The 18790-nt window shown below is 43.2% G+C and overlaps 1 protein-coding gene across 1 annotated transcript in view; it reads left to right on the top strand.

Moving 5' to 3' along the window:
- The window catches only part of AGPS (alkylglycerone phosphate synthase), a 394780-nt gene that overhangs the window by 70012 nt on the left and 305978 nt on the right, over positions 1-18790 (top strand). Inside the window, exons 4-5 of the mRNA XM_029605879.1 lie at positions 3867-3987; positions 4110-4184. Of these exons, the coding sequence (XP_029461739.1) occupies positions 3867-3987; positions 4110-4184 (196 nt within the window). The remainder of the gene's footprint in view (positions 1-3866; positions 3988-4109; positions 4185-18790) is intronic.

Here is an 18790-nt window from a genome sequence, read left to right on the forward strand (position 1 = left end):
GGATTTACGCGAGCAGGGCCCTGCGCGCCAGTAAGCCTATTTTACATAGGCCTACCGGCGCGCGCAGAGCCCCGGGACTCGCGTAAGTCCCGGGGTTTTCGGAGGGGGCGTGTTGGGGGGGCGGGCCCGAACTGCGTTTTTGGGGCGTGTCGGGAGCGTTCCGGGGGCGGGCCCGGGGGCGTGGCTATGGCCCGGGGCGGCCCGGGGGCGTGGCCGCGCCCTCCGGACCCGCCCCCAGGTTGCGTCCCTGCGCGCAGGAGGCCCGCTGACGCGCGGGGATTTACGCCTCCCTCTGGGAGGCGTAAATCCCCCGACAAAGGTAAGGGGGGGGTTTAGACAGGGCCGGGCGGGTGGGTTAGGTAGGGGAAGGGAGGGGGAGGGGAGGGCAAAGGAAAGTTCCCTCCGAGGCCGCTCCGATTTCGGAGCGGCCTTGGAGGGAACGGGGGTAGGCTGTGCTGCTTGGCGCGCGCCGGCTATACAAAATCCATAGCCTTGCGCGCGCCGATCCAGGTTTTTAGCAGATACGCGCGGCTCCGCGCGTATCTACTAAAATCCAGCATACTTTTGTTTGCGCCTGGAGCGCAAACAAAAGTAGGCTATTCGCGCTCCTTTTAAAATCCGCCCCTTAGTGCGCGCTTAAGGGGAGTTAGTGCACACTAACTGAAATTCGGATCCCCCTGAATTTCAAAGGCCCGAACTGCGGGAAATACAATATTTCCTGCAGCAGGCCGAAAACAAATTTGGTTTGGGCTTTGCATATCCCTGATAACAAAAGTGAAACAACCCTTCCAAATAGCTGGTCCATCTTCCTTCCACTTCCCAGAAAAGTCATAGCATTGAATATTTTTATTTTTTTTATTTAGCTTTTTTTTATATTCCGCTTTTCACACTTTTTTCAGTGCTTCAAAGTGGATTACATTCAGGTACTGTAGGTATTTCCCTATCCCAGAGTGCTTACAATCTAAGGCCTGGATTTATGTAAATGTAGTCAGTCTTTTCACTCATATTAGGTCTCTAATTCATCCTTCCCACGCGTTCCTCTAATTTACCATGTTATGTTATGACATAACAGGACAGGTTATTTTGTCTCAGTTATTTGTCCTAAATGCTCTCCTAAGATACCTGTATCACAATATATTACGATATGTTGAGTTATAATACATGTTGGTTCTGGTTAAGACCTGTTACGATATGTTAAGTTATATGCTTTGATATGTTACATGTTCTATATGTTCAAGTTTAATTTGATTTTCTTTGAATAATTTTATTTTAATCATGTAAACCGTTTTGACAAAAACTCATTTTATAAAACGGTATATAAATTTTTTAAATAAATAAAATAAATTTTTTAAATAAATAAATAAATATAATACATTCCATGTTCTATGTAACGCTCCTTAGCGAATTTTTTGGTTATATTGTAAACCGGTGTGATTTGTACTTGTACAGGAACTTCGGTATAGAAAAATTAAAAATAAATAAATAAATGCACTAAATATCGCATGCGATAGGAAAAGGGGCGTGTTTTATGGTAATAGTGCACTTTGCGATAAACAGCCTATCTTAGAGCTTTGCATAGGTATTAGCGCAAACCGCGATAACTTTTTTCACATTTTGCAATAAGTGCCAGAATTGTATTTCCTACCTAAGACCACTTGGGGTGGGGGAGAGACACTATCCATAATGCCCTCATACTAGGTAGGTATTTATACCTCTATATGAGGCCCACCTAGTTACTCGAGGTGAGGTTTAGTTATTAGTGTAGGGGTTAGGGGCCACTTTGACATTCAGAGTGTGATGTTCAAACAGAACAGTGCACTCTTGTGAAGATATGATGACTTTGGAGTGAGGAAACTCACACAAAGATGGACGAGATTTGTGCAATGTTCTCTCAACCTAGCTTGATGTTACCAGGGTAGAGAGTCCACCCCTAAGTTTATATCTGAGGTAATGGAGGGTAAAGTGACTAGCCCACTGCTCTAACCACTAGGCTACTCCTCCACTCCAAATAGGATACATTTAAGAATAATCCCCTAACCTACAAAACAATCCACCATAAAGGATAAGCCTGGAGATGAGACATTTGGATGAAGAGACTGCTGCTATTATTTATAAAATACATTTATTTACTGCAAAATACAATATCTGTTTTAAGCAGCATACATAACAGTAAAATTTAACATAAAACAGTTTTACAAGTCAAAACAAATATCATTAAATAACGTTAAAAAATAAAATTAGAAATTGAATGCAATTATCTATTTACCAAAGGTCTCCTGAAATAATAGTGCCTTTTGCTGCCTATGAAACAGCTTAATATCAGAAATAAGACAAACATGAACAGGCAAATTGTTAAAAAAAAAATAATAATAATAATAATACAAGAAAACCAGGGTTCACTATAGAAAACACGTTTCTGCATTACCACAAGCCTGGAAATTTGTAGCTGCATGCTGTTCATAGACTGGAGAGCACGAGTGGGCTCATATAATGAAAGTAAAATCTTCCAAATAAGAGGGGCCATCTCTGATTGCTTTAAAAACAAACCAATAATTCAAATTAATCTTTTTTTTTTTTTTCTTCTGATTGAAAGAATCCCTGTGCTGCAGCTGCTGAATGGAGCGCTGCCTACAAGTCCTACATTTGTGTATGGAGTCCATATGTGTGTATTATATTTTAGCCATATGCCATAGCTACTGGATATCTCTAGACATATATTACTCTGTGTGTGTGTGTGTCTATATATACATATTTAGAGATACCCAGTAGCTATAGCATATGGCTTATATACATATATGAGCTCCATAAAATTTCATGTCATTTGAAATGTCTAAGAATTATTTTGATTAACAGGCAAGCAACCAGAAATCATAATTTAAACAAGCTTTCCTACATAAACACACACCCATACACACCCCTCTTCTAATTACATTGTGATAACAGTAGAGTAAGAATGTCCAGTGCCCCAGTAAGCAGAATAAGTCAGATACCCTGTCCTTGGCTGCTGCTGCTTTCCTTTTGTTTTGATCTCTCTCTGCATATTGTGCCTGCATGAGTGCAGCACAGATTTAACAATGCAGCTATTTTTCATTGTGCCAGGGCACGCACCCCGCTTAATACTGCTTGCTCAGCAGCACACAATTAACTAGGCCCAGACTATAAACCTGGGATATTTTGCCACACGCTGGCAATGCCATTTGCTACCACTTTATCATTAAGTAACTTGCTTGTAGTTCTGTAAGTAGCTTTTCTTTATTTCCCCTGAACCTTTGGGAGCAGCTATGTTCAGATCAGGATCACAATTTACTTCCACACACTGTTTCATGTCATGTGGAAATGGTGATGTTGCCAGCATGGTCAATGTGAAACACTTGGATTCAGCATGTTGGTAATTTGTAACTCTACTCTGAGTATGACTCTTTCCAGGTTTCTATGGGAATTTACATGGGAGAGCTCAGGCTCAAAATTAACTTTATAAGTACAATTTTTAATTGATACAATGTGCATATTACTGCTTGCATAATATTGCATGGCAGAGGGTAGATCCAAGTTTAGTTTAATAAATATACATACAGTGAGATGGCTAGTGAAACAGCATATTTTCCTTGCCAACTAGCGTGAAATCTTCAACAAAGAAAAGGAGAGAGGGAACAGTCTTTTTACTGCCACTGCCTGACTGCAGTGCATGAAGGTAAAATGCTTTGCCAGTGGTTCCAGAGTGTTAGTAGTGTACAGGAGATTTGAACTTTCATCCCAGGAGTTCCCCAAACAGGTAGTTCAAAGCTGTAATCTTTGCTAACCAGCTGTTTTTAACTTTAGTTCTAAACCTGTCTTCCTGTTTAGTAAATTATTGCATTTTATTATAGGCATCCTTAAATATTAATGATGTACCTCCAGCCATTATGAATGAAGGATTTCTTCATGATCTTAAAGCCATGGGCATTTCATATTCATATGACACAGAAGACAGGGTATTCAGAGCCCATGGTAAGATGAGCCGAATTTTTTTTTTTTTCTTTTCATGTTTACACTTTTTTTTTTTTTTTAAATAGAAGCTTAAATTCATTATTTATAATCTTGTTTCTTTGAATTTTTTTGTTTTGTTTTAGGTCACTGCTTAAATGAGATTTTTGCACTCAGGGAAGGACTGTTCAAACGAATTCCAGATCTTGTTGTATGGCCAAGTAAGTATTTCCCAAAAGTCAAATTTGGTGCTTATTCTTGTATTCTTCCTTGGTAGTAGCTAACAGGGGTCTCTGTTAGTAATCTGCTCTTACTTCAGCTTGGTCATGTAGAAATGAAGAAACACAGTTCTCTCTACTGTTCAGAATATTAATATGCCCATTTGCTCTTATTACTAGGTCTGCATTCTTGTCCTAATGTTTTCTCTCTCATATTTTTTTGCACTTAAATGTTGAGCATCTTGTCACTATCCTTTTTTTTTTTAAACACTTTTTCTCAATTTGTTCTTCAGCTGTTTGTGCTATATTTGCATTTGATGCATTAATTATCTTCTGCTAAAGTTTAGGATAGCATTGTCATTTCCTACTTTTCTAACTAGAGAACTCAGTGTGTAACAGTAGGGCAGTGTTGATATTTATTTATTTATTTATTTTATTTGTTATTTTTATTATACCGAGTTTCATGATAGGAATCACATCAACCCGGTTTACAATTAACAATGTGAGTAAAGGCAGAGAGTAACAAAGTAAAGAACATAAGTTCTTTACTTTGTTCTTTACTTGACATCATAAACAGATATTTCTTTACTTTGTTCTTTACTTGACATCATAAACAGATATGTTTATGATGTCAAGTAAAGGTACAGTAAGTCAAGCATAAAGACATCCTAAGGGTAAATCACAAGTACACCGAAATAAATAAGTTAGAGAGAAGTACTTCAGAGTAAGGTATTATAAGGGAGGGCACTGTAAGATAGAGCATTAAAGAAAGTATAGGGCTACAGGGGGTAGTTATTAAGATGATTTCTCATGCATGTCCAGCAGGCTTTTAAAGTACTATAATGATCATAGGTTAAGAGGCCATACTAGGTTTGTGGCTCGAAAGCCAACTGAAAAGAGCCATGTTTTTAGTAATTGTTTTGAAACTAGGCATATGAAGAGGTAGCCTGATGCTGGATTGCAAGTTATTCCAAAGGCTGGAGGCTGAGCCAGACAGAGAGAGAGTGTTCTGCCTGGTAGTTGTGAGGCGCAGTTCCTTAGATGTAGATAGTTGTAAGCAAGCTTATGACAAGGAGGGCGCATGTGGGATAAATGAGCAACTGAGGTAGGTTGGTGCACAGGATTTTTAAATTTGTCCCTGTAGAATATTGGGAGCCAATGCAGGGATTATAGAATAGGAATAATCCTCTGAAATGTATTTGCATTTAGCAACCGTCAGTCTGCAGCATTCTGTATAGGTTGCAGGTGCCGGTTTAGTTTTTGTGGAATCCCAATGTCAAGCGAGTTGCAGTGTGTCCATTTACTTGCATTTCCTATGGCAAATGTGGCCATATGAAAAGAGCATTCAAAATCTTTAAACAGCTTTTTCCTCAGAAATAATAAATCGGAACAAGTACATTATTATTTTTATCCTTTCCTAGTGCTTCTTTACATGTCCTTTTTCAGTGTCTGAAACTGAGTGTGCATAGCCCTTGTGAGAGAATGTGTTGGCGAGCACCCACTAGTGATGTCAGCCCAGCAGCTCGGCTGTAGTGGATGTGGTATTTCTGGGTTTGCAGTAGCAGCAGCTCCTGACTTGTTCTCACTTGGACACTTTCCTCTCTTGTCTTTTTGTTTTTAAAAATGTCAGTCTTAGAATTCTCCAATTTGTTTATCTTTAAACTTGTAATCTGTTTTCATACACCTGTCCAAGTAAAATCACAGACTTAAATATTGCCATCAGAAAAAGCACATCATTTTTTTTTCCTGACTTGCCTTCCTCTCTACCTGAATTTCCAGACCATTTGGAACACAAATCAGTTCTTTCTCCCTACTGTTTGTGCCATCTCGGTTCCACAATTCCTCTTCACTTTGTTTTCTATGCTGCACTCATCTTTTCCAATTTTTTTCCCTATTGTGCTTGTTTATTCTCTGTAAACATCTGTGGGTAAAGTGCCACATAAACTATAAATAATTGAAATACATTTCTCACTGCAATAAGATATGCAGGAGGAGCACCGTAGGTTTTCATTTGCAGCTTCTACCGGCTTTTCCAGTCTTCCTCTCTAACCTAGACATTTTTTAAAAGTTTTATTTAATTTATATTCTGCTTTTTCAAGCACTAAAAAGCAAGTTGCATTCAGGTGCTATCAGTATTTATCTGTCTCTGTAGAATATTGGGAGCCAGTGCTCACAATGAGGTAGATCTTCAAAACATACGCGCGCGCGTACTTGTGTTCGTGCCACCGGCGTGAACAAAAGTACACCAGATTTTATAAGATGCGCACGTAGCCGCGCGTATCTTATAAAATCCGGGGTCGGCGCATGCAAGGCTGCGCAAAATCGGCAGCCTGCACGCGCCGAGCCGCGCAGCCTGCCTCCGTTCCCTCCGAGTCCCCCCCCCTACCTTTGTTGGCCGCAGTGCCGGGGGACTCGGGACCACCCTCCTGGCCCGCCCTCCTGGCCCGCCCCTGAACCGTCGCCATGCCCCAGACACACCCCCGGACACGCCCCTCCCGCCCCTTTTACGAAGCTCCGGGACTTATGCGCGTCCCGGGGCAAAACAGGCGCGCCGGCACGCGAGTGCCCTGCGCGCATAAATCTGGGAGGATTTACGCGTGCATGGGGTTTTAAAACCTACCCCAATCTGTTTACACTTGAGACAATGGAGGGTGAAGTGACTTGCCCAAGGACACAAGGAGTGACAGTGGGATTTGAACCCTGCTTATCTGGTTCGAAACCTGCTGTTCTAACCACTAGGTTACTCAGTAATTTTGGATAAGGGGCTCATACTGCAGCTTCCTTTTTAGAGCACATTACATGTACACATCCATAAGTGTCACTGTTAATGTGATGGCTGGGACACTGTTCCACTCTCCAGGGGACTGTGAATAGTGTATGATCATTAATGTTAGTGTCATTATTAGCTATTGTGGTTTTTTAAACACTAAATATTTTAGCAGTCTAGAGGACCCCCTAAAACCTGATTATCAAGAAGTTTTTCTTAGGCCAAGTGAAAAATATTTTGTAAATCAGACCCTTGGTGTTTACAGTCCTGTCCCAAAGCCCAGAAAGAGAGGAAAAAGATACACACATACCTGAGGCTCAGAGCTGGAAACCCCCCAAATCAACCAGACTGATCAGCCAGTTTGGAAGTTTTTTGGCAGAATCCTCATACAGGTGGGTACATATGAATGAAAAAGGGCATACATCTAGCATAATGTATTTTATAAATAAAAATATATAAATCTAAACAAATGGCTATCCCTTGGAATAATTGGATTAAATTGTTTTCTCTTTTGTCCATATTTTCATTTAATGTTCATAATTTAAAAATAAAGAGTAAATGCTCATGTTAGTATTGATGGTCATATAATTTTTGCAAAACTATTAATGATGCATCATTGGTTCATTGCTAGCCATCTGATAGTTGTTTTGGAAACTGTAGTGCTGTGACACTTGACTTTGTTTGGTCTGACCCAGCATGGCATATTTTATGTTCTTACAATGTTCTATCAAGCCCAGCATCCTGTCTCTGGCAATAATCAGTCCAAGTCATTTGGAAGTACCAGGCAGATCCGAAATGGGAAGGTCCTTGCCCGTTGCAGTCCCTAAGTCATCCTGGCTAATAATGGACCTATCCTTCAGATATTTGTCCACATCTTTTTTTTTAAACTCAGGTATACTACTAGACTTAACCACATTCTCTGTCAACAAATTCCGCTGCTTACTTGTGCATTGACTGAAAAAAAATGCTTTATTAAATTTGTTTTAAATCTGTGACAAGTTAGTTTCATGGAGTGTCCCCTATTTACTTGTTCTAGTAATTAAATAAGAAACTTATTTTCTATAATAAACAGATATCTGACTAAAATAAGTGTCATAGAATCAGATGTTTCTGAAGTGAGCTGATAACTATGAGCGTGCATGTTCACTAGAACCAAATATTGTTTGTCATAAAAGAAATTCTTCGAGGATACGTATGATGGCAGTCCTCACTCATGGGTGACATCATTGGATGGAGCCTGGCATGGAAAACGTATGTCAAAATTTCTAGAACTTTAATTGAGCTTCATTGAGCATGCTCACGTTTGTAATATACCACATGTCCATGTGGGGTTTCCTCAGTCTTTTTTTTTTTTTTTTTTCTGTGGAGCCTCGTGTCTCATGGTTAGGTTCTCCCTTTAGCATCCTAGATAGGTTTCTCGGCGTTTTGGGGTAAGTTTATTTTCATTGTCGATCTATCGAGGCTGCAATGTGCCCTGTGCCCACTGGCCATCGATGTCTGCCACCATCATTTTCATTCTCTCATCCCTTTTGTTTCTTGGCGACATGTCCACTTTTGGTTTTATGCCCCATGATAGACATGGTTCACCATAATAGATGTGTCCTGTGCCTTGGGGCATTGTATGATGTCTGGGGTTGCAGCAAATGCACCAAGATGACCCTGAAGAGACACAAGATCTAGCTCGACAAGATGGAGCATCTGTTTGGGCAGAGAAGAGACATGCATCAGCATCGAAGGACGTCTGAACCGTACCAATGGACACGGAGCCATTGACATCAGTGAGGCTGACGGCTACTAGGGACACTGGAGACTGGCCATTGTCGGGTTCCTCCAGGTTGAGTATTTCGGGTTCATAGTCTTCGATCTTGGCACTGGGGAAAGAGTGATCCGAGCATCAAAGGAGCCAAACAAACATCAGCATCTGTCCCTCTCTATGCTTGGTGTCAGCCATGGGGATGCAGCAGCTTCTGTTACGATGCCCCTGAAGCAACTCTGTGGCAAGGAGAACCAGTCCTTCATCGATGCTGGAGTATGCCACGGTCTCCACCGGTCCCAATACCCCCTACTGATCTTCGTCTCTGTTCCAAAGAGGGATCCGGTTACACCACCTGGGTTCCAGCCTGTCTTGGCATTGGTGATTTTTGAAGAGGAACTGGAGAGGACGAGGTATGGCCTCACATCAGAGCACCGATGGCGCAGTCGCTCCTCGAACTGCTCTTGAATCCCTGCACACATTTGTCTGCATATTACCGAACCTGTCCTTGATTTCTGTTCCCAGAGCAGCATTGACACCCTACGGAGCAACGTGCCAGTTGTCAGCCATGGTGCCTCGGAGGAGGAAGCCCCCTCAATACTGGAGGCACCATCAGGGCCCAGACCAAAATGGCCAGTTGAACCAGTGTATATACCTGCTGGTGGGGGCCAAGCACCTAAGAACACATCATCATCAGTTGACTATATGGAGAAGAGAGCACCTAAGACCCTTGGGGGATGACTTCCAGGGGGATGACTTCTCCATGGCTTTGGTTCTGAGGGAGATGGTTCTGAGGGAGATCATCTGATCTCCCTCAGAACCATCTCTTCCAGATGATCGGAGGAAGTCCTCATTGTAGGATCTCTCCTTTGCAGGCTTTGTTCATGTGATGACGGAGCCACCCCATTTCAATTGATGACTGAAGAGGATACCAGGCATAAAATTCTAGATATCCTCCAGTATGAGGAGCCTTCCAAGGAGATTGTGGCAGTACCAGGGTACGAGATATTTGTGGAGTTATTGATCAGAATGTGGAAACATCCCCTCACAGTGCCTCCTGTTCACAGGAAGGCGGATGTGATTTGTCTCATCCAAAAGGCTCTGATTTGACCAGTGTCAACTGCCCCACCAATTGGTGGTCATCGATTCTGCTCTCAGACCCATTCTTATCTGCTTTGGGGGGAAGGGTCGAAGAGAGATGGATGCTCTTGGAAGGAAGGTGTTCCAGGGTGCTATGATTATTGCCTGCATAGTGGCCAGCCAAATGTACATGCGTGACATCTTGAAGCAGGTGCATGAGGTTGCCAAGCAACTGCCTTGGCAGCAGCAAGACACCCTTCAGTCACTGGTGCATAAGGATCTGGAGTGCAGGAAACACAGGGTCTGTTCGACCTATGATGTTCTTGAAACGGCATCAAGGATCTCTGCAGTGGGAATTGGTGCCCACAGGCTTGCATGGCTGTTGGCCTCTGATTTCAGACCAGTGGTACAGGAGCGATTTGCTGACGTGCCGTGTACAGAAAAGAATCTCTTTGGGGATAAGGTGAAGGACGTGGTGGCCCAGATCTGGGACCAGCATGCGACACTCCAGCAGCTCTCCACCTGCACTCAGGACTTGTCCTCCTCAGCCAGGAGGCTGTCTAGGTTTGGGCCCAGGAAGTCCTTTTTCCCAAAGAGGTACTATCCTTCACCATCTTGCTCACGTCAGCAAATCCAGGCGCCTCTTAGCCATCCCAGGCAACAGAGGGCCCTGAAGCCCCAGCCGGCACCTCAGTCAACTCCGCGAATGGGGTTTTGACTGGATTGAGGGAATATAGTTAAGTCGCCCATATCCGAAGCAATGGTTGGGGGAAGGCTATGGTGGTGTGATCCGGTGGCCCAATGTAACCTGAAACAGTGAGTTCTGTCCATCATTCACGGGAGATACAAATTGAACTTATTGGATACCCTGCTAAATTACCCCCTGAGCCCACTCTGGGGCTCTGAAGTGCATCAGGAAGTACTAGTAGTAGAGCTCTCCTCCCTCTTAACTGCCAGGGCGGTTGAGCCCATTCCACCAGGGCAAAGAGGGTGGGGATTTTACTCCTGGTACTTCCTGATACAGGAAAAAGGGGACTCTGTCCCATTCTAGACCTAAGGGCCTTGAACAAATTCATCAAAAGAGAAAAGTTCAAAATGTTTTCCCTGGGCACCCCTGATCCCCCTTCTTGCAAAAAGAGGACTGGCTATGCTCCCTGGATCTAAAAGATGCCTACACTCATATTGAGATCTTCCCAGTCGTTGGAAATATCTCAGATTTGTGGTGGAAAGCAGCACTTCCATTATCACGTTCTGCAGTTTGGGCTCGCATCAGCTACACGTGTCTTCACAAAATGTCTGACCATGGTGGCAACGCATCTTCGCAGACTTGGAGTTCATTTTTCTCCGTATCTGGACGATTCACTGGTCAAGAGCATCTCTCGGCAGGGGGGAGGGGGCAATGAGTTCATATGCTGGAGAAACTAGGGTTCGTTGTCAAATACCCCAAGACCTATCTCAGCCCATCACCACAATTGGACTTCATTGGATCCCTACTAGACACAGCTTAGGCAGAGGCCTTCCTGCTGCAGCAACAGGCCATCAATCTGATGGCCATCGCAGTGGGGATTCAACAGAGCCAGCAGGCATCAGCATGGCACATGTTGAGGCTGTTGGGCCATATGGTTGTTACACTACATGTCAGTCCCTTGGTACATTTGCACATGCGAAAGGCCTAATGGACCTTTAGGTCACAGTGGCGATAAACCACTCAGGCCCTCCAGGATTGCATCCAAGTTGCACCATCTCTCTGGGACTTTGTCCTGGTGGTGGAAAATTTCAAATTTGGAAAAGGAGATGTTATTCCATAGTCCCCTCACCCATATTGTCCTAACCAAAGATGTGTCCACCATGGGCTGGGGAGCTCATTTAGATGGACTAAAGACCCAGGGCCTATGGTTTGCCCAGGAACGTCTCTGCCAAATCAATTTCCTGGAGCTCTGGGTGATCGGGTACGCATTGTGGGCTTTCAGAGATCGGCTGTCCATCAAAATTGTACTGATACAAACTGAAACCAAGTGGCAATGTGGTATGTCAACAAGCAGGGAGGCTTGTTGACATACCACTTAACTTCATTTAACTTCAGGCTAATGCCTGAAGTTAAATGAAATACCTCCGAGGAGACTTCCCGAGTCTGGGTGGGAGGCGGAGAGGAGCGAGAAAAAGCCCAGACGGCTCGGTTTCTGGCCCGCAGGTGTTCTTCCTCCTTGACTATTTCCCAGGTGATATTGTCATTTGCGATTTGAAAAATTTTTATGTTTGTGTGATTGGACTGTGATCCTTTTCCCTCTCTATGTGTTTTGATTATTGAACAAGCAGGGAGGTACAGGGTTGTAGTTCCTGTGTCAGAAAGTGGTCTAGATCTTGACTTGGGCCCTCTCCCAGGGGATGGGGCTCAGGGCCATGGACAGACTGAGTTGTGCCTTCAGACCCCATGAATGGTCTCTGGACCACGGGATTGTGAATCAGATCTTCCGCCTTTGGGAAAGCCTGGATGTGGATCTCTTCGCAGCGCCTTGGAACAGGAAGATTCCTCAGTTCTTCTTCCTGTACAGGACACACGACAGACCAGTCTCAGATGCCTTTGCCCACAAGTGGGTCAAGTGTTTACTGTATGCGTATCCTCAAGTTTCACTCTCCTGAAGCTTCGTGAAGACAAAGGGACTACGATACTCATAGCACCCATTGGCTGAGACAGATCTGGTTTCCACTCCTCTGGAAGATGTCCATCCAGAAACAAATCAGGCTGGGGACTTCCCCAAATCTCACCACCCAGGACTGAGGCCGGTTGCACCATCTCAACCGCCATGCTTTCTCGTTCACAGCCTGGATATCGAGAGGTTGATATTGCAACCACTTGATCTCTCGGAAAATGTGTGTCTGGTACTGGTGGCTTCCAGAAAGGCTTCCTCCAAAAAGTACTATGGACTGAAGTGGAGGAGGTTCTTCATTTGGTGTAAACAGAAGGTCCTAAATCCTTTTTCTTACTTCCCAAAAAAATTGCTTGACTACCTTCTATACCTATCAGAAGCTGGTTTGAAGGCCCACTCGTGAGAGTTCATCTGAGTGCGATTGGCGCACATCACCGTGGTGTAGATTGTATGCCCATCTCTGTACAGCTTATTGTTGTACATTTCATACAGGGCCTGCTTCAGTTGAAGCCTCCCTTAAGGCCTCCTACTGTGTCTTGGAACCTCAGGATGGTGTTAGCGCAGCTCAGCTGATGAAAACTCCCTTTGAGCTGCTGCGTTCCTGTGACCTGAAGTATCTGATCTGGAAGGTCATGTTTTTAGTGGCAGTCACTTCAGCATGCAGGGTTAGCGAGTTCCAGACCTTAGTGACTTATCCACCTTACATTAAGAGGTAGATTTTATAATACGGACGCGCATGTAATAAAATTGGGTAGCCGCGCTCATATGTGTGCCGGATTTTATAATCCGCGTGAGCAAGGGGGGGGGGGGGTGTGAATTTATACAAAGCTTGCGCGGCGACGCAATCGGGCCTTTCCCAGTTCCCTCCCAGTCTGCTCCAATTAAGGAGCGGACTGGGAGGGAACTCTCTAACCCCCCCCCCCAAGCCACTCTACCTTGGCTCAGTTTTTTTGTTTTATTACTCGCTGCTGCTGCTTGGGAGCAGAAGTAATTTTCGTACGCCGGCCAACTGCTGGTGCGCGCTTCCTCAGGACAGTAGCTATGTCAACATAACTGGTTATTCTTGTCCCTGTTGGCACTTATTTAATGTTTGTTGGCCCCTTTTATTTTGGTGGGCAACCTGTAGCTAGGGATTCACCCATGTGTAAGCGCTGCCATCCTGTTTGACCATGGAGAAAGGAATTTCTCTAGCATCTCTGGACTGGCTAGTTCTCACAACAGACACTAGCCTCCTCGGTTGGGGAGCCCACTGTCAGGAACTGACAGCACAAGGATGCTGGAATGCAGAAGAGTCTGTCTAGAACATCAGTCGGCTGGAAGCCAAGGCAGACCAGTTGGCATATTTACAGTTCGGCACCAGGTTACAGGGTTGATAATGTCGGACAATGTAATGACTGTGGCTTACATCAATCAGCAGGGAGGAACCAAGAGCTGCTATCCTGGCTGGCCTCCGTCCTCCGTCCTGCCCTGCCCCTTTGAAGAGGCCCAATATTTGTGTGCGTACCGGGTTTATGCATGTGGCCGAGCCCCTTTGAAAATTCGCGCGGCATGCGCAAGGCCCAGCCACACACACAAACCTCAGGATTTATGCGCTAAGGCCTTTAAAAATCTGGCCTTAAGTTTTTTTGGGGGGTTTTTTTTTTTCATGATTATGGATAGTTTTGCGTGTTCACCCTAAGTTCCTGCCTAAGATGGTGTCGGACTTTCATCTTAAGCAGTCCATCGTCCTACCAACATTCTTTCCCAGGCCCCATTTGCAGCAAGGCGAACAAACACTGCACAGTTTAGACTGCAAAAGAGCTTTAGTCTTCTACCTGGAGTGGACAGAAGCCCATACAGTCTACCCAACTTTTTTTTTTTGTTCCTTTTGATAGGAATAAGTTGGGGATCACCATTGCCAAGCAGATGCTTTGTAATTGGCAAGCAGAGTGTATTTCCTTCTGTTATGCTCAGGCAGGATTGCTTCTTGGGGGACATGTCAAGGCTCACTCTGTTCGAGCCATGGAGGTGTTTGTGGCCCACTTGCGAGCAGTTCCCATGGAGGAGATGTTCAGAGCTGTGACATGGAGTTCTCTCCACACATTATTCACATTGTATTATTGTTTGGATAGGAATGGCCGATGCGACAGCAGGTTTGCTCAACTCTGTTCCTGCCCAGGGCCTGATGTTTTTTTTTTTTTTCTTTTTTTCAGGTAGTCCCTCTTCTGTTGTCAACATAACTGGTTATTCTTGTCCTTGTTGGCACTTATTTAATGTTTGTTGGTCCCTTTTATGTTAGTGGGCAACCTGTAGCTAGGGATTCACCCATGTGTAAGCGCTGCCATCCTGTTTGTCCTCGGAGAAAGCAGAGTTGCTTACCTGTAGCAGGATGTCAGTCCTCATGAAAACCTTCCGCCACCCTGCAGAGTTGTTTCCACTATGTGAGTTTTTTCATTATTTTATGTTATTATTCTTATGAATTCTATGATATACGACCAAGGGGACCCTGCGTGGATGTGTGGTATATTGCATGCGTGAGTTTTCTGTGCTGGGCTCCATCCGATGTCACCCATATGTGAGGACTGACATCCTGCTGTCCTTAGAGAACACCTGTTACAGGTAAGCAACTCTGCAGTCTCTGGAAGCATAAAAAATGAAGATCAGAAGACTCATCTAGACTGTTCATTCATTATGCCCTTCCGGAGGAAGTGTTGAAGACTAAAACTGTGAAGGATTTCAAAGGGGCATGGGATAAACACTGTGGATCCATAAAGGCTAGAGGGTGGGAATGAACAGTAGAGCCATGGGGGCGGCTTGCTGGAATGTTGGCTACTACCTTGTGATTACTACCCTTACTCAATAAGCCTTCGCAAGGTTAATGCAACTCCAACATTGCGCTCTGCTTCACCGACAAGGGGAAATGTGGAAAAGAGGATTTGCATTTAGACAACAACCAAAAAGGACTGAACTTCATAATCTGGGTAAACAAGCGTGGGAGTAGCTTGCTTATTACGGCGGTTACTACCCTAAACCAATTAAGCCTAATACATCACTTTGAAAGCATATACAGTGTTGCTCTCTGCTTCAACGGTAGGGGAAATCTGGAAAAAAGGATTTACATTCAGACAACATCCAACAAAGCAAACAAGCATCGGGGTAACTTGTTGGATGCGGCGATTACTACCCTTAACCATAAGCCTTATGCTCACCTTTGATGCAACTCCAACATTGCTCTCCGCATCAATGAAAGGGGATGGCAGGAAATTTGAATCAAATTGTTACCAACAAGGTTGATGAAACAGATAAGTATGGGAAAATAAGTGTAGAAGCTTGCTGGGCAGCCTAGATGGGCCGATTGGTCTTTTTCTGCCGTCATTTTGTATGTTCTATGTTTTTAGAGAATCTACTTGATCTCAGACTTTACCTCACATTCAGGGATCTTTTGTGCTTATGCCATACTTACTTGAAATTATGTTACTGTATTGGCTTCCACCTCAACTGGAGGCTATTCTCTGTATTTATTACTCTTTCTAAGAAGAAATATTTCCTTATGTTACTTCTGAGTCCTAGTTCATGGTCATTGAAAAATGCTTACTGCTCTTGAAAATCCTTATGTCCCACCTCTCTCTCCTCTCCTTTAGTGTATACATGTTTAGGGCCTTAATTATCATTTCATAGGACTTGCATACAGATGTACCATTTTTTGGTAGCTTTTCTCTGGACTGCATCTCCTGTATATATCCTGTTGGAGATACTGTGTTCTGGACTGGATACAGTACTCTCAATGAGGTCTTATCAGTAACCTGTACAGAGGTGGCATTATGAATTCTAAAATTCATCTAAGAATTATTCATTAGGAATAAAACATACACCCCATGCCCTGAAAAAATTGCTTTTTGGGGATTGGAGGGACATCAAAAGTACATGCTGAGTACATTTATTCCCTGGCAAAGATGCACACTTCATTTCAACCTGATACAGCCCTCTCACTGTACTCAAGACCTCCTTCCTGCCCTCTTCTTCTTCCTGCCCCTTCCCTCACTCCCACTCTGCTCCCAGTCTACGATTGGTGTCAAAGACAACTCTCCCTCTCTCTTCCCCGTCATACAAGGCCCCAGATGTGGCTGAATATACTTTCACCTCTTCTGGAGTCCCTGATCAGGGCCCAAGACAATTAGGCCATTTGCTGCCACCTCTACTCAAACTCACTTGCCAAGAAAATCCACTCACGCTAGGTGAGGGATAAGAGTACATTTTTGAAACCTTGGTTATTATCTTTTTTTTTCTACTAGTTTATACTTCTCCCTGTGTGCCCTGTCATTCCTCTGGTTTGCAACATTGCCTTGTCACAAGATCTCATGAGTATTTCAGCTCCCATTAAGTACTGTTCTCTTGGATATCTGTGCCCCAGATGCATTACTTACCTACATGTTTTTGTATTGAATTTTAGTTGCCAGATCTTCACCCAACCTCAAGCTTTCTTAGACTCTTCTCATCTATTTTCTCCCTCAGGGATGATCATTCTGTTTCAGATCTTTGTATCAAATGAAAAATGACAAATCTTTCCTGCTAACTACACTGTGATTTGTGATACTCGGAGCTGACCGTGCTGTATGAGAAAAGTGCATTTTTTAAAAGAAGATTTTTACTACTATAGCATAAGATGCAATTTTGGAAAAAAATGATCAGTATTGTGAAAACAGTGTGAGAGATGCTCTGTTTGAAAATCTATTACTTTCAAAGCTCTTTCACTGGTAACGAGCTATGGTGCCTCTTGGCTTTATTCTGTCTCACTCTTATTAATCAGATAAGCAGTAAATCATAGACAAATAGGACTCCATTCTCAGGCCATGCCATCCCCTTTTTGTCTGTATATATAAAATATAAACATAAATATACACGTGTTTGTGTATACACATGTATATGTTTGTTTTTGTGTTCAGCTTCCTCCTGCTTCTCTGGTTTCTGTCTCAGTCAGGAACTGCATCTACTTGATTTACAACAAGTTAGTGTTGTCGCTGCTTTATTCTCTGCACTCCCTCCTTGCCTAGTCCATCCACCACAGTGACAACTGACAGAGACAGGACATGGTTTCTTTTGGAGCCTCATACAGACATGGTATTGAGCCAATCTAGTAAATGTTGCTTTTGGCAATGACTGGAACTTCCTCCTTGGTGCTCTGTGCTGCCACCCCTGCAGGTCTGAGGAGCAGGAGTCAAATCCAGTAACGAATTCCGGGACTTCACCATAGCACGTTTGCTGAGACATTGAGGTATGCTAGCTATCTGACCTGGGGTCATGGCATGCCTAGATGGACATATTTTGATCTAGAAAATTCTGAAAAACCTATAGCGAAGATATTGGGGAATGCACTTGAACATATTCTGTCGAGGACATGTTTCAGGGGAGAAGTTCAAATACAGCATTGTGGCTTCCTGGTGTCAGTTCCTGTTTCCCATTGCTCTTTGCTATCCTTCTTGGAGGATGTTTTTCACTTCGTTATTAGAAAACGAGAAGAGGAGGGTTTTGATAGGTATTTTATATTTTGTTTTCTTTGAATTTATCTGGTTAATTGGAGAATGTGTGTATGTATAGCAGAGGGAGCGATGTCTAAACTGGTAAAAGTGGTTTATTTGGTTTCTCAACCTAAATGGTGTCGTTCTACACAATGACAACTTTATGGAGAAACAGACCTTCAAGGTTTTAGTTATTCATGATCCTTTTTGTGCATTTTCAAAGATTATTTTTCTAGCCCAGCTTTGTTGGTTGTCTCCACGTATCACCTGGCTTCCAGCTTATATGTTGTTTTGAAAATAAGGGACTGGACGCTATATGTCAAATATCAGTGTCTCCGGGCAAACTGTTTGCATTATTTACAAATAAAAACAGACTTGATAACTAAAGAGAACAAATGACAAAATAGACTATTTCTAACCAAAACCTTTCTGTTTTAGTTTGAACTCTGTTCAGATATGTATCATATATGAAGAATGGTAATTTATTATGATTGCATGGCACAGAAGAGTTTCTACTGTTTTTAATTGTGAATTTAGAGGAAGCAGAGGTAGTTGTTTTGTACAGGATAATTGCCATCCAGTTGTCTTTGGTACAGAACATCTAACACATCCATGTAAGGCATTCAGATCTCAAAGAACCCCATTCATATTATTTTCTTCTCATTTTAAAATCTGGCTTCAGTTCAGTGTCTGGAGAATTTCTGGTTAAGTATTACTATGTTAGATTTGTGGTTTGATAGTACCATCAACAGGATAGTACCATCCTGTTGATGGTACTATCAATTTACACAAATAGAAGAGATATTGATTATAATCCTATTCATTTTTCTTCCCTTTTGAAGGAAGAGTGAACATTTATGGCTGAT

Source organism: Rhinatrema bivittatum, chromosome 6 (assembly GCF_901001135.1).
Source record: "Rhinatrema bivittatum chromosome 6, aRhiBiv1.1, whole genome shotgun sequence".
NCBI classification, from domain to species: Eukaryota; Metazoa; Chordata; class Amphibia; order Gymnophiona; family Rhinatrematidae; genus Rhinatrema; species Rhinatrema bivittatum.